The 23,940-nt window shown below is 53.0% G+C and overlaps 1 protein-coding gene and 1 long non-coding RNA gene across 2 annotated transcripts in view; both read left to right on the top strand.

Moving 5' to 3' along the window:
* The window catches only part of LOC112545205 (uncharacterized), a 31,807-nt gene extending 19,124 nt beyond the window's left edge, over window positions 1–12,683 (top strand). Inside the window, exons 8-10 of the mRNA XM_075915472.1 lie at window positions 11,014–11,063; window positions 12,023–12,054; window positions 12,463–12,683. Of these exons, the coding sequence (XP_075771587.1) occupies window positions 11,014–11,063; window positions 12,023–12,054; window positions 12,463–12,531 (151 nt within the window). The 3' untranslated portion in view covers window positions 12,532–12,683. The remainder of the gene's footprint in view (window positions 1–11,013; window positions 11,064–12,022; window positions 12,055–12,462) is intronic.
* LOC142823823 (uncharacterized) lies at window positions 4,980–7,258 on the top strand. The gene is made up of 3 exons (XR_012898933.1): window positions 4,980–5,117; window positions 5,749–6,042; window positions 7,213–7,258. It is a non-coding gene; the product is annotated as an uncharacterized LOC142823823 (long non-coding RNA).
* Window positions 12,684–23,940: the final 11,257 nt, after the last annotated feature.

Here is a 23,940-nt window from a genome sequence, read left to right on the forward strand (position 1 = left end):
CTTTAGTGGACTGCAGAATTACTTCTTTAACTAAAACAAAAGACAGGACTATGCAGCACTTTAAAGACTAACAATATGGTTTATTAGGTGATGAGCTTTCGTGGGCCAGACCCACTTTCTCGGATCAATTTGTGGAAGAAAATAGGCATGACCATATAGACCAAAGTGATACAATCAAAAAAAGTGAACACACATAAAATTGGCAAATCAGATTTTAGAACAGAAGGGGAGGGGTGAGGGGGGAAAGTTAGTGTCTGTGAGGTAATGACATTAGGGGTGATAATTGGAGAAGCTAACTTTGTAATGGGTGAGATAATTAGCATCTTTGTTAAGACCCAGATGTAAAGTGTTAAATTTAAGCAAAAATGACAGTTCTGAGGCTTCTCTTTGAAGTCTGGAGTTAAAATGTCTTTGAAGCAATATGCAAGTTTTAAGGTCATTGAGAGAATGGTCAGTCTGGTTAAAATGGCAAGCAACAGTTTTCCATCTGTGAGAGAGCCTGATGTCTATTTTATGTGCATTGATTCTTTGGTGAAGAGTCTGAGAAATTTGTCCAATATACACAGCAGATGGACACGTTAGGCACATGATGGCATAAATTATATTTCTAGATGAAGAGGACTATGTGTCCTTGATCTTGTAACTGGCATGTTTAGGTCCAATAATGGTGTCAGCAGAATAAATATGTGGACAAAGCTGGCACCGGGGTTTGTTGCAAGGGAAAGTTCCAGGGTTGGTAGTAGTGTGGTATGTCCTGTGGTTGTTGCTAAGAATCAACCGGCTCAGTGTCAGGTTGGCGGTCGGTTTCTAGTGGAGTGTCCCAAGGATCGGTTCTAGAACTGGTTTTGTTCAACATCTTTATTAATGACCTGGATGAGGAGATGGATTGCACCCTCAGCAAGTTTGCGGATAAGACTAAGCTAGGGGGCGAGGTAGATACATTGGATAGATACATAGGGTTAGGGTCCAGAGTGACCAGGACAAATTGGAGATTTGGGCCAAAAGAAATCTGATGAGGTTCAACAAGGATAAGTGCGGAATCCTGCACTTGGGATGGAAGAATCCCTAGTATTGTTACAGGCTGGGGACCGAATGTCTAAGTAACACTTCTGTAAAAAAGGACCTGGGAATTACAAGTGAATGAGAAGCTCGATAGGAGTCAACAGGGTGCCCTTGTAGCCAAGAAGGTTAATGGCATATTAGGGTGCATTAGGAAGAGCATTGCCAGAAGATCTAGAGAAGTGATTATTCCATTTTATTCGGCACCGATAAGGCCGCATCTGGAGATTTGTGTCCAGTTCTGGCCCCCCACTATAGAAAGGATGTGGATGCAGGGGAGAGGGTCCAGCGGAGGGCAGCGAAAATGACTAGGGGGCTGGAACACATTACTTATGAGGAGCATCTGAGGGATTTGGGCTTATTTAGTTTGCAGAAGTAATAGAATGTCCAGGAGGTGAAAATACTGTACATCTGGCAACCCTATGACACACTCAGCAACCGGAACCAGGCCTGGGCCCGGACCCAGCCCCTGGCCAGCCCCAGCCCACAGCCCCAGCCCTCAGCTACTTCCAGACCACACCCTCCCAACCCCAGGCTACCTCTTCTCTCTGCTTACCTGGTTCCACAGGGAAGTCGTCATGTGGCATGGAGGAAGAAAACAAGATGGCTGCCACCAAAAAAAGACCCTAAGGCCTCAAAGGGGCCATGCTGTTTTTTAAAAATTTTTACTCCCCAGGTGTCCCTGAGCCCCACCACCATTCCCTGCCATGCTCAACTCAACCCAGGCCAACCGCATAACCCAGGTATTGGGGGGGGGTGTCTATCTGCTTCCCCCTTCTGTCCCTCCTATCCCAGCTTTTTCTGGCCCCCAGCGTAAAAGTCAATGACCAAAATGCCCCAAAAGGTCCCCAAACAGGGATGCAAATCAGGCCAGAGCCCCGGGTCACTAGGGTTACCAGGTGGCTTCACAAAAAATACTGGATACACTGGATCTCAGATGCGGGGGGGTGGATGGGAGGAACCGGCAGAGAGTAGAGCGGAGGTGGAGGGTCAGGGGAGCAGGGCTGGCTGGGAGTGGGTCAGGGGGAGTGGAGCTGGCTGTGGGAGATCAGGAGGAGGTAGGGTGGGAGAACCAGCTGGCGGGAACAGGAGTAGACAGGAGGTCAGTCAAGGGAGCAGGGCTGGCAGGGGGAGATGAGGGGGGACCAGCTGGCGGGAAGCAGGGCTGGCCAGGATGGGGTCGTGGGAGCGGGGCTGGACAGGGGAGATGGGGAGGTGGGACTGGCCAGTGGGAAGCAGGGCTGGCCAGGAGGAGGTTAGGGGGGAGCAGAGCTGGCCAGGGGAGATGGGGGGGTGTGAGACTGGCCAGCGGGAAGCAAGGCAGCCCAGGAGGGAGTCGAGGGGAGCAGGGCTGACCTGGGCGGGAAGAAAGGGAGGAGAGAATCAGTCAGCAGGAAGTGGGGCTGACCTGGATTCAGATCCTGGGGCGCTGTCCATCTCACACACAGTCCCAGAGATGCACGAGTGAATCCGGCCCCAGAGACTCCATCCCACCCTGGCCCCGCACCCACTGTCGCATAGTTGCATACTGCCTGGCTGGTAGACACACTGACACAGCATGGGTGTGTCTACCAGCCAGGCAGTTTGCAACTATGTACTCCTAATAATAAACCTTCCCTAATTAGGAAATACCTGATATTTTATATGTCCGCTATTTTCTCAATTTGTTTCCTTGATAGAACCCTCAAATACCGAACTGTCTGGTTCAAAACCGGACATCTGGCAACCCTACCATCTGGCAACAGCGGGGTTCCCTGTAAACTGGGCGCTTACGTGGCCCCCCCAGAAGAGATTTAAATGCCGTCCAGCTGATCATCCCAGTGCCCACAGTCAGCAGCATGTGTTGCTACTGGTGGCACACATCCACACATGCCTTGGTACACATAACAAAAGGAATTGTGTCATGGATGAAAAACTTACAGGGAACATTGCTCCGGGGTATGAAAAAAGCCTTGGCTTCTATTCCTGGTTCTGTCCTGCTGGGTGACCTCAAGCCACTCACACTTCCATCATCCCATGCCTCAGTTTCCCCATCTCTTTCCCTCTTGGATAAAGCATTCTGAGTTCTACAGATGAGCTCAGTGTGGTTAATGCTAAACCCTCCAGCCAGGCCAGGTCTGCATCCTACTGGGTAGGTTTGACGAAGTTCTCTGTTAGCAAATCAGAAGAGAGGTTTTTGTCGATATATTTGATGTGTGTTAGACTCTCTGGCATCCGGAGATAAATAAAGACGCTGTTGGTGGTGGGGTGTACGGGACAGGAAACAGGTAGCAGTCACGATTAGTCATGGAGGGTAGCACGGCCAGAGCAGAACGGCCATGGTGTCCCTGATGCCTCAGCCATAGGCCCTGACAAGGACTCGGAGCAGCGCTTGTGTCTGGGTTCACAGCCCAGCCCTCAGGGTCTGGCAGAGACTCTGCGCAGGGAAAAGGGTCTTTTGTGTTAAGCCCCGAGGGGCAGAGGGGGCAGGTCGGAGCAGACAGAGACTGCAGCTCATCCCCCGCCCCTCCACTGCATCTGGACCAGTCATCACTGGGCCATTTCCAGCCCTCTTGGTTCCTGCCACAGCCCCGATGCTCCTGCCTCTGGTCCTCTTGCTGCCTGGTGAGTATCTGGGACCCCGGGGCTAACTCGTGGGGGGCTGGGAGGACACAGAATCGAGAGCAGCCCCTGGCCCAGAGAGTTGGCAGAGCAGCAGAGGGGGCTGCGAGGTTGGAGGAGTGGGACTGTCCCAACCCAGCTCAGGGACAGGACGTAGTGCCGGGCTGGGACCAGCAGTCGGGCCAGGCTGGGGTGACAGTCCCGGCTTCACTGAGTTTCAGGCCAGGAGGGACCATTGTCCCGTCCAGTCTGACCCGACAGCCCAGAGCAGAGACCTTCCCCCAGCTCCCTGCCCCCAGCCCAGTCACTGGTGTGAGACTCAAGCATCCCCGGAAAGGCCCCGGCCGGGCGGTGACTCCCCCACTGCCCCGGGGAGCCGGCGCCGGGTGAATCCCCCGCACGGGGAGAACCTGCTGCCTCCTTCCTCACTGGCCTTGGGCCAGACTCAGCGTCCAGCCCTGGCTCTGGCTCAGCCTGTCCCTGCTGCACTGAAGGGCCCGTCGGCACCTGGGGCTTCTCCCCGGGAAGGAGCTTAGACACCGAGACAGCCCGGCTGCCTGACCAGCCCCCACGGAGCTGCCCCGGCCCCGCCTGGGAGGCCTCCCCCCCGCAGCGTTTTCTGGCCCTGCCCTGCACTTTGCCAGCAGCCTTTGAAACGGGGCCAGAGCCGGGCGCAGGATCCAGGATCGGCCTCCCCAAGGCCTCAGGCCGGGGAAATCCCCCCCCCCCGCCTGCTCCCTGCCCCCTCGTTACACAGCCCAGGGGCCCATCAGCCCGGCTGCCCCGCGGTGCCCTGGGAGCTCATGGCCAGTTACTGTCTCTGGGGGCCTGAATCCTTCCCCGGGTCCCTGCTTCCCCACCCAGGCCGCAGGCTGCAGGGCGGTGGCGTTCCCTGGGGAGCTGGCACCTGGCACTTGGCTGGATCCCAGCCCTGGGGTGTCCCTGGGCCCAGCTCCCCATGCCAGGTCCTTGGGGTCAGGCCGGGCTGGGCTCAGATGCTCCTGGGGTGTCAGCGCAGCCTGGAGGCAGAGAGCAGGGAGGCTGTTGCCATTGGAGGGTGGGGGGATATCGGGGTCCAGTCCCTGGGCTCCCTGTTACCGATGGGCCAGAGACATTGAGCTGGGCTCCAGGCTGGGCTCTGGTTCTGGGGGTTGGGTCTGGGACTCGGGGTCAGGCTCATGACAGGGCTGGGCCCAAATCACCTCAGTAGTTTTCAGGAGGCGACTCAGGGGTCAGGGCTCTGCACGGTGCCTGGCCCAGCCCCATGGAGCAGGCAGGGTGCCCTGGGGAGTTGGGCAGGGCAGGAATTGGGGCCTGTGTTCATGGAGTGAGCAGAGCCCCCATCAGCTGCTCAGGGCGTCTCACCGCAGGGGAGATTCCAGCCCGGCACTGACCCCACGTCCCCTTTCTGTTCCCAGCGCTGAGCCCCAGCAGCCAGGAGATCTGCTCAGCTCCCGGTGAGTCCAAATGTCTGTCTGTCTGTCTGTCCTCAATGTGCCAGGGACTTTACCCTTCCCTGTCCTGGGAATCCAGACCTCCCCCCCACAGAGCAACTCCCTGCTGAGCGCGGTGCCAGCGGCAATGGCACAGGAAGGGGGCAGGGCTGGGTGGGGTCTGAGCAGGTCCTACGGGTCTTTCAAATGACCTCTCCTTGCCCCGCTGCCTCCCAGCTCTTCTGGGACATCCTTGGCTCATCCCTCTCCCGGGCTCTGGCCTTGGGAAGCAGCAGAAGCTGCATCTCTGACCCCAAGAGATTTACCTGCCCACAGCGCCGGCTCCCAGCCCTTGGCCTCTGTCCCTGCCATCCTGTCCAAGCTGCATCAATCAGTGCCCACAGCAGGGACTGTGCTAGCACAGTGTGTGGTGCCTGGCAATGGCAAGCCCTGAGACTCCTACTCAGCCCATTAGCCCCTGGGGTAAAGCCTCCGGTCAGCAGATAGAGCTCGTCCCCCGTCTGCCCAGCTGGGCTGGGATCAGAGCCCCCATCTGAGACATGGCCCAGACCCCTGCAATTTACCTCCTGCCCCACTGACAGCACCAGCCAACACCAATGCCCCACTGACAGCTCTGACCCCTTCCCCTCCCCAGGCGCTCTCCCTGCCCCCATCCTCTACCTGAGCCAGACGTCGGCCCAGCTAGGGAACACCGTGCGGGTCAGGTGCTTCATGTCCTCCTGGCACCTGGCCACCCGCATCATCTTCTGCAAGGACGGGGAGGAGGTTTCATTCCAGACAGGCTCAGAGGAGAAGGCCACCTATGACTATGTCCATGTGGTGTCCAGCAACAGCTCTGGGAATTACACCTGTGGGTACGAGATCACGGACAGCAACAGTCGGGTGAATGGATCCCAGCTCAGCACTGCCCAGCGCCTCAGTGTCACTGGTAAGAGGTGTGTGTGTGTGTGTGTGTGTGTGTGTGTGTGTGTGTGTGTGTGTGTGTGTGTGTGTGTGTCCTATCTTAGCTCTGCCCAGCAGAAACTCAGCACTGCAGAAGAGGCGTTAATGGCAGAGTGAGAAGAACAATTAAATGACACGCCCCCTAAATCCAAACACTGGAATTCATTGATTTTCAAAATCTGAAACAAACAAATAAGGAATAAAACAGCCTTGTTCCAGATTTGTCACAGGGAACCAGCCCCTGCTCTGTGTTTCACCCCCCGCCCAGCACCTCTGCCCTGTGTCTCACCCGTCCCCACTCAGATGTCCCAGTCTTGGCAGCAGGGTGATCATGGACAGGCTGGAAGGGTGTTTGAGATGTCATCAAAGCTGGCCCCTTGCACTGAGTCAGGACACAATAAATCTAGAACACCCCTGACGGAGCGTGTGTCCGACCTCGTATAACCTGATGACGGGGACTCCAGAATCTGCCCTGGAATTGCAATCTGGAGCTTCACTTCTCTGAGCGTGAGGAAGATTTTCCTCCTATTGAACCGAACCCTCCTTTGCTGCAGATTAGCCCTCTCACTTCTGGTCCTACCTTCTGTGGGCCCTTAGAACAATTGATCCCCATCCTCTGTGTAACAGCCCTGAGCAGAATTAGAGACCGTTGCCCCATTTCTAGCCCCTCCGGCTGCTTTCCTCAAGACTAAGCCTGTCCAATGTCTTTAACCTTTCCGCACAGGTCGGGTTTCCTCAGCTTTTGCTCATTTTTGTTGCTCTTCTTTGGGCTCTCTCCAAATCACCCGCAGCTTTGCTAACGTGTCTCACCCGGACTGCCTCAGAGCGGAAGAGAGACCTCCCACGTCTCACATATGCTCACAGGGCCTACTCACCTCCAGTTTGTGACCGCAGTGGGGCGGTAGTCATCTGCTCTCAGCCAGTGACTGCCCATGGTTAGTTGTGCAAGGGCAACATGTGGGGCTAGAGTGGGGCCATGGTCTCCTCTCATCTCATGTGAATTTATTGCCTAGGTGACGGCTCCCACAGCAGCAGTTCTGGGAGGCCCCCCTCCTCCGCCGCCCCAGATAAATGCTCCTGAAGAGATTCTGTGTTCTGGGGACTCTATTTAGGGAAAAGTAGACATGACAATGGCCTTTGTGTGTTTATTGCCTAGGCAATGACTCTAGCAGTGGAGGTACCAGGATTTCCTCATCCCCAGGTAAGTGCTTCCGGCAAGTTTTTGTGTTCTGAGGTCTGTACTTAGGGCAGAGTAGCTTCTAGGCTGAGCAAGTTTCCTCTGGCGTTCCCTGCCCCCTCTGCGAACCCGGCAGCCAGTGAGTTATTGCCCCTTTCTGCACTCACTGGGTGGGGGGTTGCTCTGGCAGGAGGCACCATATGCAGCTTCCCAGCTGGACTCACAGGTTCTGTGTCTCTGTCACTAGCTGGTTATGCTCTGTGCTCCAGGCCTGGCCCAGAGTGTCACACCCAGAACATGGGCAAATCCCTCTGCCAGGAACCTCAGCCCAGCACCAGTGTCCAGTTCCCAGGCAGCAACCAAGTACCAGAGACAGAACTGGTCAGAGCCCAAACCTGTCTGTTTGCCCCAACTGCCTCTAAAGCATCTGCCTCATCAAACCAACCCCTTCCCAGCATGTCAGCAAACTTTGGCTGTGTCTACACTGGCACGTTCTTGCGCGAAAATGGATGCTCTTGTGCAAAAACATGTCGCCTGTCTACACTGGCCACGTGTTCTTGCGCAAGTAAACTGACGTTGTACTGTAGAAAATCAGGGCTTCTTGCGTGAGAACACTGACGCTCTCTCTCAGAGATAAGCCCTCTTGTGCAAGAGCTCTTCCAGAAGAGGCCAGCGTAGACAGGCAACATGAATTTCTTGCACAAGAAGCCCCTATGGTTAAAATGGCCATCAGAGCTTTCTTGCGCAAGAGAGCGTCTACACTGGCAGGGATGCTCTTGCGCAAAGGCACATGGCAGTGTAGATGCTCTCTTCTGGAAGAGTTTTTCCACAAGAACCCTTCTGCAAAAGAGTTCTTGTGCGAGAAGCAGCCAGTGTAGACGTAGCCTTTGTGTATAGGACTCAAGTCAAGGAAATGACGGAGTTGGGCTGTGTGTATCAGCACTACCTAGTGACTCCTACTAATGATACATGTACTTCTCGCATTTCTATCCCAGGAGAAATTCTGACATTTCTCATATTTTCATCCTGAATTGGGAGAAAAATTCAAAAATTCAGATTTTTACTGGAACAGAAATTCAGCAACATTGAAGTGATTTTGCTGAAAAGTTTTCATTAGGAAGAAACAGCATTTTCTGCAGAAAATGGCTACAGGGAGCATGTGTAATCCAGCCCTACACAGAGTTCTGCAGGCTGCCCACACCTCTGGCCCTGAGTTAGGAAAGTTCTCAAGCATGTGCCTCAGTTGAACCCTGTCCATCTATGTAAGTCAGGGGTCAGGAAACTTTTTTGGGTTCTGGGCAACTGCCCCATAGAAAAATCAGTTTGGGACTGCACACGAGTGAGAAGAAAAAGTGAGAAGAAAACTCCCCAAACTCACTGACGTGGCCCCTGACTGAGAAGTAGAAAGACACCAAAAATGAGGGGTTCAGTGTGTGGAAGGGGGCTGCCAGGAAGCAGGCATGGGGTGTGAAGTCTGGGCAGGTGGCAGGTGCAAGAGCGAAGTTGGCATGTGGTGTCCGGACGGGAGGGAAGGTGCAGGAGTACATTGGGGTAGAATGTCTGGGGGGAGGTAGGATTCAGGAGTGGACTAAGGGTGGGGGATCTGGGCAGGAGAGGGGGTGCAGAAGCCGATTAGGGGTGATGAAAATAAAGTTTGGAAAAAAAATTGGTTGAAAAGCTTCAGTGAACTCTACTTACAAAGATCAGCCAATAACATTACCCTGCAGGTAGTAATTCTTTCCTAGGGCTGGATCTAAAGCTCCTGTTGGGAATTACAATCCCCACCTTCCTGGTGCTGGCTGTGGCGCTTTATCTTCTGGGAAGGAAAGGTGGGTGTGAGAGTGAAGCCAAGCCGTTTAGCAAGTGTACAGACAGACCTTACAGAGACCCCTCTGAGATCTCCTGTCCCCAGGGCGCCTGGGAGGGGTGAGAGAGAGATGCCCAAAGACACAATGAAATTATGTTTTGGGACAGCTGGCTTGGGGAAAATATCAAACAATGAAGAAAGGGATTGGCCGTGTGATTAGTCATTTGTGTTGCAGTAGGACCCTGGAGCCTCAGTCAGCGATCAGAGCCCCACTGTACTAAGTGCTGTACATTATTTATTAGGTACCTTACTGTCATGCCCTGGAGCCCCAATCAGGGCCTAGGACACACCTGTGTCCAGCACTGCCCAGAGATGGTCCCAGTCTATGAGTCAGCTGAGGCATTCCTCTGGATGGAATATCAACATGCAGGTCACTGAGGCTGCAGATCAGGGAGGCATCCCCTAGCCAAGAAGGGCCCTTGTGCTCGTGTGTAGGAGCTTCCCTGCATCAGGCCCTAACAACTCTGAACACAGAGCTCTGGGTGCAGCTCTGCCCTGCAGCCTTTCCTCATAGCGCCCCAGCCCCCAGCTCCCACAGCCTCCAGCCACCCCGACCAGCTCGAGACTGGCTCAGAACTCATGGGACTGTCAACAAATCACCAGTGTGGGTTTTCGTATCTCCCTGGTCTCTAAGGTCAACTCTTCAGGCTTTTCTCCCCCAGAATGAGGGTTATAATTTTTTAAATGAAAATCAAGACTCTCATCCCCAGATTTTCCACCCTGGGGTTTCTTACAACATAAAATGGCAGGAGACTGGCAGTTAAATTATCAGATGTGACCACTCCACTCCCAGTCAGTGGGGCAGGTGCAGGAGAGCGCTGGGCCGGGCTGTGGGGAGGGGGCTCTGTGTCTGTACAATGAGGGCTTGGGGCCGTGTCACTCAGTCTCTGTCTCTCTCTCTGCCCACGAGGAAACGTGGCCCCGTCTCTGATCACTCTGTCTCGCTGCTTCCAGCTGTGTCTCTACAACGGGAGCACAGGTAGGAGGAAATTATTCCCTCTCCCATTTCGTTTCCATTCTGGGTCCCTCTGCCTCATGGGAGGCCTGGTGCAGCCTCACAGTGTAACTCAGCTCTTCTGCTGTGGGGTCTGTTTGTTCTGGAGGAGTTTTTGAAAAGCCCAGGGCAAGTTGAGCTCTCTGGTGGGGTGGGAGCGGGGGACGTTACGAGGAGATGCTTTAAGGAAGGGGTTTGTCACAGTGGCACGTTCCCATCCAATTCACCGGGGGCAGCAGAGTGAGCATGTTTGAAATTTGCCCCAGGGATGTGAAAGAAGGAAAGTGACCCTGTTTTACCATCACAAAGTGGCACCGACTGATCCAGCCAGTTTGCAAGATCCAGGCCTGTTCTTCTGGGGCTGAGAGTGGCCAGGCCTGGCTGGGAACCAAGGGGCTCCCGTCCATCCAGCTGAATTGGGTAACAGGCAATATTAGCGCCATCAGAGTCAGCTGATTGAGGGCCAGGCTCAGCGCGTCCACAGAGGGACCCACCCCAAAACCCCCACAGCTGTGATTTCAGTACAGGTTTGGGGTGGGAGCAGGAGGGAGGCAGAAGTAGCCCCTCCTTCTCCACTGGGAAAAGCTAAGCAGGAGGGGGTCTGGGCTCCCTGCTGACCTAGTGGGTTGTGTGGTTGATGGTTTGGCCATTTAGCTGGAGTAGAACAGGGTGTGCAACTCTCATCGTTATCAGACCTTCCCTCCACAAACTGTGCAGCTGCCACGGTCCCTGCTACCCAGGCGCAGGGCTTGCTGCCTCTCCACTGAGTGTGAGCTGAATGGAGATGGAAGGTCCTAGCGGGAGAATTAGCCATGGGCAGAAACCTACTCACAGGTGGATCTCTGAAAATACTCAGTGTCACCAGTGTGAGCAAGAGCATGGCCTCACTGACCCCTCCTGTCCTTACTTCTCCGTACAGGGAACGCGTCCAGCATGACACCAGCAGTGCCCTGGAAAAGCATACGGAGTGTAAGAGCTCTTGGAGTCTTTTGGAGCTACAGGGGTCACCTGCACATACGGGAGAAATGTGGGGCCAGGGGAGAAATGTGTTAATGGGGGTTTGTGTCTGGTTGAGAGTTACAACAAACTGCCTGTGATCAAAATGAATGAGGAGAAAAAATTCTCGGGGTCCCAGGGCTGGTGCATCTGAGTTCCTGAGGTTCCTTTGTCCTGCCCCTCTCCTCTGCCTGTGATCCCCAGCCCTGCATTGCCAGGACTTAGGGGGCTGAGTCAAGTGTTGCCCCTTCCCTTCCTTCCTTCATGGAAAGGCACATCCCAGGGAAAGTCCCCACTGGAAAGTGCCCCACCCCCGTCACTGGGAGCTGGGGGCAAGAGTGCCTCATGGGAGCTGTAGTTCTGGTGCCTCATGCTCCTGGTCTCCTCTTTGAGCAGGCTCTCTGGTGATGCATCACTGTCTCCCCTCTTGGTGATGGTTTATTATGAGAATCCCTGGTTGCAGTGCATCATGGGAGATGCAGTCCAGTCAGTCCAGCTTGTAGAGGAGAATATCAGCATGAGGACACTGAACTACCCCTCCCATGCGGTACCTTGGTGGTAACTGAATCAGAATAGTTCTAGTTAGGGCCAAAATATTGCAATTTTGGGGCATTCGTTTTTTGCACAAAATGATGAAATTTTCTGCCGAAAGCCAACTCTGTTTGTGACCAGCCAGCTTGGGCAGAAACCCAGAGAGACAGTTTCCATTGGACATCTTCAATGGCCACCTGCAATCCTCCTGTTCCGGTACCACCTAGTGACCCTGATCAGCATCAGGCCCCATGGTGCTCAGAGTTGCCCAGAGGAGCCCTGGCCTGGCTGGGGGAGGGGCAAGTGCCCTGTGGTTATAATTCATGTTCACTGAGGCACCTTCCCCTAAAGACACTTACAGCCAAGTGAGCATCTGCAACGAACTGTCCTTCTCTCCCCAGACACCTCAAAGAATTGGCCTGGAAAAGTCACGGTGAGTCGCGGTTTTTATTAAGGACAAAGGAGACGAGAGTGGAAAGCGATTGGTTTGCTTGTTTCCACTCGCCAGGAACCTCTGGACTTGGAACGTGGACATCCCATCACGGAGGAAACCCGGAACCACCACCATGGGGCGGCTGGTGTGGAGAGGGGGAAGGGAGAAGGGCTCTTCTGCCCAGCTGGCAGGTGTCACAGGAAAAGGCCAGGCTAAGGCTGGGGAGGGTGGATCTGAGCTGCCCACCTCAGAGGGGTTTACCTAGGAAGTGGGGTAACTGGTGTTTTCCAGATGAAATGCCCCCGATGTACGCACAGTGAGACAGTCCGAGGGGAATTTTCTTGCTTCATTTCTTCCACTCTGGGCTGGCTGAGCAGAACAGTAATGTTTCCGTATTTTACCTTAAAGCTTCCGCTCCAGGCAGAAGAGAATCCAACGTATATGAACGTCGCTCTGCAGCGGGGCAGATATAATTAGCGCTCCTCTATGCGCAGCTGCATCAGAGAACCCCCCCAAATCAGAGGCAACCGCAGGGGCCGTGCAGCAAGGAGGTGGGGAACTTTGTCTGTGGCCACAACTGGACAATTTGCAGCACTCAATGTGGTTCAGGAAACAATGTTCCTTCTCAATAAAATGTTGTGAAATTCCCAAACTCTGTGTACTACCCTCTGATTCTTTGTACGGGCAGCTCAGCTCCCAAAAAATTACATTTAAAGCAAGTTTTCACAGTGTGAGAGTGAGAAGTATCTTAGAACACAGCCACCTAAGTGTTAGTAAGAGTCTTTCTTAATTAACTTCCTGTGGTTTGTGGTGTGAAAAGCACAGTACAGTAATTCCTCGCTTAACATGTGTCCCCTTAACACGCTTTCGCGATAGCACGATTTATTTTTTATGAAACATTTTTCGAACAACACAATCCGTCCCTGCAATAACATGATTTCCCCTATGGGCTGGCAGGTCGCTGGCAGCTGGAGGTTCGCTGCTCGCCGTGCCATTCCCTGGGGACCCACTCTGGGATGTTTCACTCCCTCTCCTCCGCCCCCCTTTTACGGCCGGCAGCTGGGTTTCCCCAGCTGGCTGGTCGCCGGCAGCTGCACGACCTTACAAAGTGGCGGAGGTTCGCCACTTACTGCGCTGTTCCCCGGCAACCCTTCCTCACCGGACGCAAGGCATCCGGCCAGAGGAGGTTGCTGGGGAATGGCACGGTGAACAGTGAACCTCTGCCACTTTGCAGGGAGGCAGGGGAAGCCTCGCACAGCTGCCGGCAACCCACCAGCTGGGGAAACCCAGTCGCTGGCTGTAAAGGGGGAGCGGAGGAGAAGGAGCGAAGCATCCCCAGAAGGGGTTGCCAGGGAATGGCGCAGTGAGCGGTGAACCTCTGAAGGCAGGGGGAAGCCCCGCGCAGCTGTCGGTGACCGGCCAGCTGGGGAAACCCAGCTGTGGTTGCAAGCAGGGGGCAAAGGAAAAGGAGGGAAGCATCCCCAGAGGGGGTCGCCAGAGTACGGCGCAGTGAGCGGCGAACTTCTGCCAATTTGCAAGGAGGAAGGGGAAGTCCTGCGCAGCTGCCAGCGACTGGCCAGCTGGGGAAACCCAGCCGCCGGCTGAAAGCCCCTCCCCCATCCTTCTCTTTCCTTCTCCAGAGCCAAACACCTCCCCTCCCTGCTATAACCCAGTCCCCTTTCGCCCCCAACCGTATGTCCGAGTCCCAGCTACAAACAAGTGCAGGCTGGAGCTGCGAGTACACATGTGCTTAAAACACAACCCCCACCTTTTCCATTATTTTCACTGGGAAAATTGACCCCGCATCACATGTTTTTACTTAGCACGATCATTTTCTGAAACGTATCTACCGTGTTAAAGGAGGAATTACTGTACAAATATTTTCTTCGCTTGCTTTTTAAGAGTAATCCATGGGAGCTTTTTCTCCTTTAGTGGACTGCAGAATTACTTCTTTAAGTAATTAGTGATGTATATAAATAATAAATCCTTTTACAAACACATACAAAATCCCAAATAGTGAAATATGGATACCCAGCAGACTGGTTTGGATGAGTCGACTAAAACTGAAGAAACTTTCAGGCCTACAATTATAAGTATACTTGACAGCAAATTAAGGAAGTGTGGATTGGATAAATGGACTGTAAGGTGGATAAAAAGTTGGCTAGATTGTGAAGCTCAACCGGCTTGATGTCAGGATGGTGGTCAGTTTCTAGCGGAGTGCCCCAAGGATCAGTTCTACGACTGGTTTTGTTCAACATCTTTATTCATAACCTGGATGAAGGGATGGATTGAACCCTCAGCGAGTTTGCAGATGACACTAAGCTAGGGGGAGAGGTAGATATGCTGGCGGGCAGGGATAGGGTCCAGAGTGATCTAGACAAATTGGAGGATTGGGCCACAAGAAATCTGATGAGGTTCATCAAGGATACGTGCAGAGTCCTACACTTGGGACGGAGGAATCCCAAGCATTGTTACAGACTGTGGACCAAATGGCTAAGTAGCAGTTCTGTAGAAAAGGACCTGGGGGTTACAGTGGATAAGAAGCTGGATAGGAGTAAACAGGGTGCCCTTGTAGCCAAGAAGGATAACGGCATATTAGGGTGCATTAGGAGGAGCATTGCCAGCAGATCCAAAGAAGTGATTATTCCATTTTATTCGGCACTGATAAGGCCGCATCTGGAGATTTGTGTCCAGTTCTGGGCCCCCCACTATAGAAAGGATGTGGACACATTGGACAGGGTCCAGTGGAGGGCAATGAAAATGACTAGAGGGCTTGAGCACATGACCTACGAGGAGCATCTGAAGGATTTGGGTCTATTTAGTTTGCAGAAGTGATAGAATGTCCCATCCAGATTTTTTCCTTTCCAGAAGGTGAAAATACTGGACACTAGGTAACCCTATGAGACACTCAGCAAGTGGAACCAGGCCTGGGCCCGCACCCACCGTTGCATAGTTGCATACTGCCTGGATGGGAGACACACTGAAGCAGCATGGGTGTGTTAACCAGCCAGGCAGTTCACAACTATGTACTGATACTCCTAAAAATAAAACTTACCTAATTAGGAAATACCAGACATTTTATATGTCCGGTATTTTCTCAATTTGTTTCCTGGACAGAAGCCTCAACTAGCGGACTGCCTGGTTCAAAACCGCACAGCTGGCTACCATAATGGTCAGCAGCAGGGTTCCCTGTAAACTGGGCGCTTAGATGGCACCTCAGGAGAGATTCAAATGCCGCCCAGCTGATCAGCCCAGTGCCCACAGTCAGCAGCATGTGTTGCTCCTGGTGGCACACATCCACACATGCCTTGGTACACAAAACGAAAGGAATTGTGTCATGGATGAAAAACTTACAGGGAACATTGCTCCAGGTTATGAAAAAAGCCTTGGCTTCTATTGCTGGTTCTGTCCTGCTGGGTGACCTCAAGCCACTCACGCCTCCACCTTTCTGTGCCTCAGTTTCCCCATCTATTTCTCTCCCGGATAAAAGAAAACAACAACAATAAATGGTCTGGTAGCACTTTATAGACTAACAAAACATGTAGATGGTATCATGAGCTTAGTGCGGTTAATGCTAAACCCTCCAGCCAGACCAGGTCTGCATCTAACAGAGTAGATTTGATGAAGTCCTCTGTTAGCAAATCAGAAGAGAGGTTTTTGTCGATATATTTGATGTGTGTTAGACTCTGGCATCCGGAGATAAATACAGACGCTGTTGGTGGTGGGGTGTACGGGACAGGAAACAGGTAGCAGTCATGATCAGTTATGAGGGTAGCACCGGTCAGAGCAGAAGGGCTGCGGTGTCTCTTCTGCCTCAGCCATAGGCCCTGACAAGGACTCGGAGCAGCGACCGTGTCTGGGTTCACAGCCCAGCCCTCTGGGTCTGGCAGAGACTCTGCACGGGGAAAAGGGTCTTTTGGGCTGAGCCCAGAGGAGCAGAGGAGCAGGTCAGCCCAAACAGCAACTGCAGCTTGTCCCCCCCCAGTCCATCAGGAGAAGACATTGTTGGGCCATTTCCAGCCCTCTCGGTTCCTGCCACAGCCCCGATGCTCCTGCCTCTGGTCCTCTTGCTGCCTGGTGAGTATCTGGGATCCCGGGGCTAACTCGTGAAGGGCTGGGAGGACACAGAATCGAGAGTGGCCCCTGGCCCAAGGAGTTGGCAAAGAGCAGCAGAGAGGGCTGGGCTGTTGGAGGAGTGGGACTGTCCCAACCCAGCTCAGGGACAGGACTTAGTGCCGGTCTGGGACCAGCAGTCGGCCCAGGCTGGGGTGACTGTCCCAGCTTCACTGAGTTTCAGGCCGGGGGGACCATTGTCCCGTCCAGTCTGACCCCCAACAGCCCAGAGCAGAGACCTTCCCCCAGCTCCCTGCCCCCAGCCCAGTCACTGGTGTGTGACTCAAGCATCCCCAGAAAGGCCCCGGCCAGGCGGTGACCCCCCACTGCCCCGGGGAGCCGGCGCCAGGTGAATCCCCCGCACGGGGAGAACCTGCTGCCTCCTTCCTCGCTGGCCTTGGCCCAGACTCAGCGTCCGGCCCTGGCTCTGGCTCGGCCTGTCCCTGCTTCACTGAAGGGCCCGTCGGCACCTGGGGCTTCCCGCCAGGAAGGAGCTTAGACACCGAGACAGCCCGGCTGCCTGACCCGCCCCCACAGAGCTGCCCCAGCCCTATCTGGGAGGCCTCTTTCCCCCCCCCCCCCCCCCCCCCCGCAGTGTTTTCTGGCCCTGCCCTGCCCCCCTGCACTTTGCCAGCAGCCTTTGAAACGGGGCCAGAGCCGGGCGCAGGATCCAGGATCGGCCTCCCCAAGGCCTCAGGCCGGGGAAATCCCCCCCCCCCCGCCTGCTCCCTGCCCCCTCGTTACACAGCCCAGGGGCCCATCAGCCCGGCTGCCCCGCGGTACCCTGGGAGCTCATGGCCAATTACTGTCCCCTGGGGTCTGAATCCTTCCCCGGGTCCCTGCTTCCCTGAGTCACCTACTGAAAATTCCCGCAGAATTCAGGGGGTTGGGTCTGGGACTCGGGGTCAGGCTCATGACAGGGCTGGGCTCAGTAGTTTTCAGGAGGCGACTCAGGGGTCAGGGCTCTGCACGGTGCCTGGCCCAGCCCCATGGAGCAGGCAGGGTGCCCTGGGGAGTTGGGCAGGGCAGGAATTGGGGCCTGTGTTCATGGAGGGAGCAGAGCCCCCATCAGCTGTTCAGGGCGTGTCACCGCAGGGGAGATTCCAGCCCGGCACTGACCCCACGTCCCCTTTCTGTTCCCAGCGCTGAGCCCCAGCAGCCAGGAGATCTGCTCAGCTCCCGGTGAGTCCAAATGTCTGTCTGTCTGTCTGCCCTCAATGTGCCAGGGCCTTTACCCTTCCCAGTCCTGGGAATCCAGCCTTCCCCCCGCCTCTGCAGCCTCAGTTTGCTCCCTGCTGAGCGCGGTGCCAGCAGTAATGGCACAGGAAGGGGGCAGGGTTGGGTGGGGTCTGAGCAGGGCCTACGGGTCTCTCAAATGACCTCTCCTTGCCCCGCTGCCTCTCAGTTCTTCTGTGACATCCTTGGCCCATCCCTCTCCCGGGCTCTGGCCTTGGGAAACAGGAAATGCCGCAGCTCGTACTCCAAGGGATTCACCTGGCCACAGCGCCGGCTTGTAGGCCTTGGCCTGTCTCCTAGCCATCCTGCCCTAGTAGTGTCCATCTGTGCCTGCAGCAGGGCCTATTCTTGCATTGTGCAAAGCGCCAGACAACGCCACCCAGCCCGGCCGAGCCCTGAGACTTGTACGCAGTCCATTGGCCCATTGGGAAAAGCCTCCAGTCAGCAGAGAGAGCTCATCTCCTGGCTCTCCAGCTGGGCTGAGATCAGAACCTACATCTGAGACATGGCCCATATCCCCTGCCATTTACTTCCTGCGCCATTGACAGCACCAGGCCTCAGCAACACCCCACTGACTGCTCTGACTCCTTCCCCTCCCCAGGTGCTCTCCCAGCTCCCATCCTCTACCTGAGCCCAATGTCGGCCCGTCCAGGCGACTCCGTGCAGCTCCAGTGCTCCGTGTTCTCCTGGCACCTGGCAACCCGCATTGTCTTCTGCAAGGACGGGGAGGAGGTTTCATTCCAGATGGGCTCAGAGAAGGCCACTTACGACTATGTCCATGTGGTGTCCAGCAACAGCTCTGGGAATTACTCCTGCGGGTACGAGATCAAGGACAGTGACCACCGGGTGAATGGATCCCAGCTCAGCACTGCCCAGCGTCTCAGTGTCACTGGTAAGGAGAGAGAGAGAGAGAGAGAAGAGAGAGAGAGAGAGAGAGAGTCCTATTTCAGCACTGCCCAGCAGAAACTCAGCATCACATGAGAGGCGTTAATGGCAGAGTGAGAACAATTAAATGAGCCCCCCTTAAATCCTGGAATTCATCAATTTTCAAAATCTGCAACAAACAAATAATGAATAAAACAGCTTTGTTCCAGATTTGTCACAAGGAACCAGGCCCTGCTCTGTGTTTCACACCCCACCCAGCACCTCTGCTCTGTGTCTCACCCGTCCCCACTCAGATGTCCCAGTCTTGGCAGCAGGGTGATCATAGAGAGGCTGAAAGGGAGCTTGAGATGTCCTCAAAGCTGGCCTCTTGCACTGAGTCAAGACACAATAAATGTAGAGCACCCCTGTCAAGGCGAGTGTCCGACCTGTTATAACCTGGGAACTCCAGAATCTGCCCTGGAATTCTATTCCAGAGCTTCACTTCTCTGAGAATAAGGAAGTTTTTCCTCCTATCGAACCAAACCCTCCTTTGCTGCAGATTAGCCCCGTCGCTTCTAGTCCTACCTTCTGTGGGCTCTTAGAACAATTGATCCCCATCCTCTGTGTAACAGCCCTGAGCAGAATTAGAGATGGTTGCCCCATTTCTAGCCCCTCCGGCTGCTTTCCCCAAGACTGAACCTGTCCAGTGTCTTTAACCTTTCCGCACGGGTCGGGTTTCCTCAGCTTTTGCTCATTTTTGTTACTCTTCTTTGGACTCTCCAAATCGCCCGCAGCTTTGCTAACGTGTCTCACCTGGGCTGCATCAGAGCGGAAGAGGGATCTCCTGTGTCTCACATATTCTCACAGGGCTGAGTCACCTACAGTTTGTGACCACAGTGGGGCGGTAGTCGTCTGCCCTCAGCCAGTGACTGCCCATGGTTATTTGTGCAAGAGCAACATGTGGGGCTAGAGGGGGGCTATGGGCTCCTCTCATCTCTTGTGAATTTGTTTGCGTAGGTGACGGCTCCCACAGCGGCGGTGCTGGGAAGTCACCCTCCTCCCCCCAGATAAATGCTTCTGAAGAGATTCTGTGTTCTGGGGACTCTATTTAGGAAAAAGTAGCCATGATAATGTAGCCATGATAATGGCCCTTGTGTGTTTATTGCCTAGGTAATGACTCCAGCAGTGGTGGTACCAGGATTTCCTCATCCCCAGGTAAATGTTCTGGTGTGTCTCTGTTTTTTGGGGCCTGTATTTAGGGCAGAGGAGGTTCTAGACTGGGTAACCCCAGTCTGAGTGTGATCGCCATGACGATGGATGTAGGAAACACACCAGCACGAAACAGAGTGTCAGGCTTCTCCAAAGAGTCTATATTGCCGCTAAGTTCTTCTGAGTTTAAGTGCCTGTTAGCCGATGGCTAGGGCGGGGTGTGTGTGTGTGTGTTACCAAGAAAAAGGTTTAACGTTTGTGACTTTACTGCTAGGACCGGGGTTTTGTTGCAGAAGGCAGCCAACAGGCTGACAGATGCCCTGGGATTATAGGAAGAGACTATTATATTTTAGATTTTAGCTGCTACAATATAGGATTTTGTTGCAGCGGGCAGTTTAGGAAAGATTGAGAGATGCCCCAACGGATTTGTTATTTGGGAGTGACACAATTTAAATGCCCAAGCTTTTTTTATACCTGTTTTTTATGATCGGCTGAAGTTTTTTTAAATTGTGCTTGGTTTTGTTACAGCAACTGAAGGAGTTAGGTTAAAGCTTAAATAGTTATAGGTTTATTAAATTATATGGTTATAATGGCTATTGCTTTATTTTTCAATTGCTAGCAAATATAGATTTTAAAAATGGTTATAAAGAAAATAAAGATAGAAAATAGAAATAATGGTATTAAATGACAGCTTAATTTTTAAAGAGCTTTATTTTATGCATGCATTAAAAAACAAAAGGACATATATGGGTATAATTTTTATTTTTTTTCTGCGTTGCTTGGTTTTAGCGTGTTAGGCCAGGATTGGTTTTTTAATTTTTTTGAAAGACGAAAATACGAGGTGGGCGTTTTTGTGGATTTTGGGAGGTTAAAACACCTAACCCGACCAGCAGGTAAATGGTAGATTGACACTGAGAGTGAGCGTGCTGCTGGACCCATTTTTATATCCATGGGGTTACGTTTTTTTTTTTATTTGTGATGCCAAATGGTGCTGGTTAGTTTTTTGTGACGCCAGCTTGTATAAGGGAGTTGCAAACTTAATTTATATTTGTAAGGGAGATAACTAAATTGGAGGTATTGAGGATTTTTTTTTTTTAGCGGGAGATTTTTTTTTTAGGGATGATTGTGTGTGATTGTATTAACATTAGGTGCCAGCCTGGCAGTTTTTGCAGCCTTGAGGTTAGTTTATTGCCTTGGTTTTTTTTTTTTTTATATTTATGTTTTCAGCTTATTTGGGGTTAGAGAGGCTTGCATATTTTGGTTTTGCATTGAAGCTTTTAAAGCTATGCTGATTTTATTGCTTTTTTTTTTTTTTTTTTTTTTGCCCTGTATATAGGCATTTTAGAGGGCAAGCAAGATTGATGTGACGGGGGGGGGGGGGGCCCGTTTGGCTACAGTGCCTCATTAAAACTGCAAGTCACAACAATCACACTGTAGTGGGGTCTATTTGAAAACCATGAGAAGGTGGGCGGGCGAAGCCTGTCTACATTCTAAAAGCCCCTCCCCAGCCTTACGGGAGGGACAACTGGACCCATGTCCAACTGATTACGGGGAACAAATGATGATGAAAGGATCAAGGAGTTCGAGTCACAGGTTCAAAATAAGGGAACCAAATGGGGACACCGATCAGAGAACCCCAGACAGCGCCCACTGCTCCTCAAAGCTATCGATGGAGCCAGTGGATGCCGCCCAGAGGAACTGTACCGGGATACGTGACACAAGGGAGGAACGGAAGTAGGCCCCACAGTCGCAGAGAACCCCCTCCTCTAACATCTTACTCCTGGTATTGTATATGGCGGCTTTAGCTAGGGCCCCGCACTCTTAAAATCAGGAATAAGGGACCTTTCGGAAAAGGCTTTATTTTCTGAAAGATCCCTGTCTAGACTGGCGCTTTTTTCCAGCAAAGCCCCGAGCCAGAAAAAAGCGGCAGCCATGTTCCCCGCTGCATTTGCAATTCTGACTTGTCTCATCTGCATCTCTTTTCTGGAAAAGGGGTCCAGTGTAGACACAGCCAGAGAGTTTTATTAGTTTCCTTTCAAAGGGGCGTTTGCCTTCCACTTCTCTATTTGGAAAACTAATATGAAACAAACCTATCAGAGCTACACAAAACCAAATGGTGCCTTTCATTTCAAAATTCTTTCTATGAAAAGAAGCAGAAGGTTGGTGCACATAAAGTGTTTGGAGGGGAAACTTCTGATTTCAGTTAAACCGTGTTTGGATTAAAATAAAGTTTGGCAAAAAAATTGGTTGAAAAACTTCAATGAATGTTACTTTCAAAGAGCATCCAGTTATGTTGCTCTGCAGGGATCCGTGGGGTGCGCTGCCAGGTACGTTCATGGGGATCGTAGGGGGATGTCTACACTGCGTGGCTATTTTGGGGTACCCTGAAATAACTACCCTGAATCTTAAAAAGCCACCTGTTATTTCAAAACATTTCTTCAAAATAACCAGCACAGATTCTGTGTCCTGATTCCCCTCATTCCACAAGGGCTAAGGGATGTCTCAAAATAGTGCTTTATTACAAAATTTGGTGCTCTGTAGGTGTGCTAAATTTCAAAATTTTTCTGAAATAGATTAGAAATGAGACATGCAATTTGTGTAGTGCAAATCGTGTATCTTATTTTGAGTATAGGGTTCAGTGTAGACATAGCCTAGGAGTCAGTTACCACAGGACTCAGCAAGCCCCAGCCAGTAGAGATTGGTCAGTGGCTGCTTGGAGGGGCCATTCACAGCGAGGTTCTTTCCTAGGGCTGGATCTAAAGCTCCTGTTGGGATTAAAGTTCCTGTTGCCGTGCTGGTGCTGGCTGTGGCGCTTTATCTGCTGGGAAGGAAAGGTGGGTGTGAGAGTAAGACTGAGCCGTGTTAGCAAATGTACTGATAGACATGGCTGACACACCCCTGATATCCCCTGTCCCCAGTGTGCCTGGGATGGGGGGGGAGAGATGAGCAGAGACACAGTGAAACCATGTTTTGGGACAGCTGGCTTGGGGAAAACATCAAGAGATGATGGAAGGGATTGGCCGTGTGATTAGTTATTTGTGTAGCAGTAGCACCCTGGAGCCCCAGTCAGCAATCAGAGCCCCACTGTGCTAGGTGCAGTCCTGTTAGGGCCTAGGACCCCCTATATCCAGTGCTGTGCAAAAATGGTCCCTGTCTATGGATCAGCAGGGCCGTTCCTCTGGAAGGAATATCCACACGCAGGTCACAAAGGCTGCAAGTCAGGGATGCATCCCCTAGCCAGGAAGGGCCCTTGTGCCTGTGTGAAAGAGCTTTCCTGCATCAGGCCCTAACAACTCACTCAAAGGCTGTGAGGCCTTTCCTCACACCACCCCCGCCCCCAGCTCTCACAGCCTCCAGACACCCCGACCAGTTCGAGACTGGCACAGAACTCATGGGACTGCCAAAAAGTCACCAGTGCAGGGGGCTTTGAACTTTCTTGCTGGGGTGATCCTGACGGGATCTCTAGGGTCACCTCCTCAGGCTTTTCTCCCCCAGAATGAGGGTTGTAATTTTTTTTATGATAATCAAGATTCTCTGATCCCCAGGACTCTCCGCCCTGGGGTTTCCAACAACATAAAATGGCAGGAGACTGGCAGTTAAATTATCAGATTTGACCACTCCACTCCCAGTCAGTGGGGCAGGTACAGGAGAGCGCTGGGCCGGGCTGTGGGGAGGGGGCTCTGTGTCGGTACAATGAGGGGCTGGGGCCGTGTCACTCAGTCTCTGTCTCTCTCTCTGCCCACGAGGAAACATGGCCCCGCCTCTGATCACTCTGTCTCGCTGCTTCCAGCTGGGTCTCTACAACGGGAGCAAAGGTAGGAGGAAATTATTCCCTCTCCTGTCTCGTTTCCATTCTGGGTCCCTCTCCCTTGAAGGGCTGGTGCAGCCTCACAGTGTAACTCAGCTCTTCTGCTGTGGGGTCTGTGTCTGTTTGTTCTGGAGGAGTTTTTGAAAAGCCCAGGGCAGGTTGAGCTCCCTGGTGGGGTGGGATAGGGGGGTTACGAGGAGATGCTTTAAGGAAGGGGTTTGTCACGGAAGTGGGTTCCTGTCCCATTCACCAGGGGCAGCAGAGGGAACATGTCTGAAATTTGCCCCAGGGATCTGAAAGAAGGAAAGTGACCCTGTTTTACCATCACAAAAAGTGGTACTGACTGATTTAGCCACTTTGCAAGAGCCAGGCCTGTTCTTTTGGTGCTGGGAGTGGCCAGGCCTCGCTTGGAACCAAAGGTCTCCAGTCCATCCATATGGGGTGGGTAACACTCAGCGTTAGGTCCGTCAGTGACAGCGAGTTCAGGGCCAGGCTCGGCACGTCCACACATGGACCCTCCCGGAAACACCCACAGCAGTTCCCTACCAGCAGCTGTGATTTCAATGCAGGTTTAGGAAGGGACGGAAGGGCAGCTATAGCGCCCTACCCCTCCTTCCCTGTTGGGGAGAGCTAAGCCGCGAGGTTTCTGAGCTCCC

This window comes from Pelodiscus sinensis, unplaced genomic scaffold, assembly GCF_049634645.1.
Source record: "Pelodiscus sinensis isolate JC-2024 unplaced genomic scaffold, ASM4963464v1 ctg34, whole genome shotgun sequence".
NCBI lineage: Eukaryota > Metazoa > Chordata > Testudines > Trionychidae > Pelodiscus > Pelodiscus sinensis.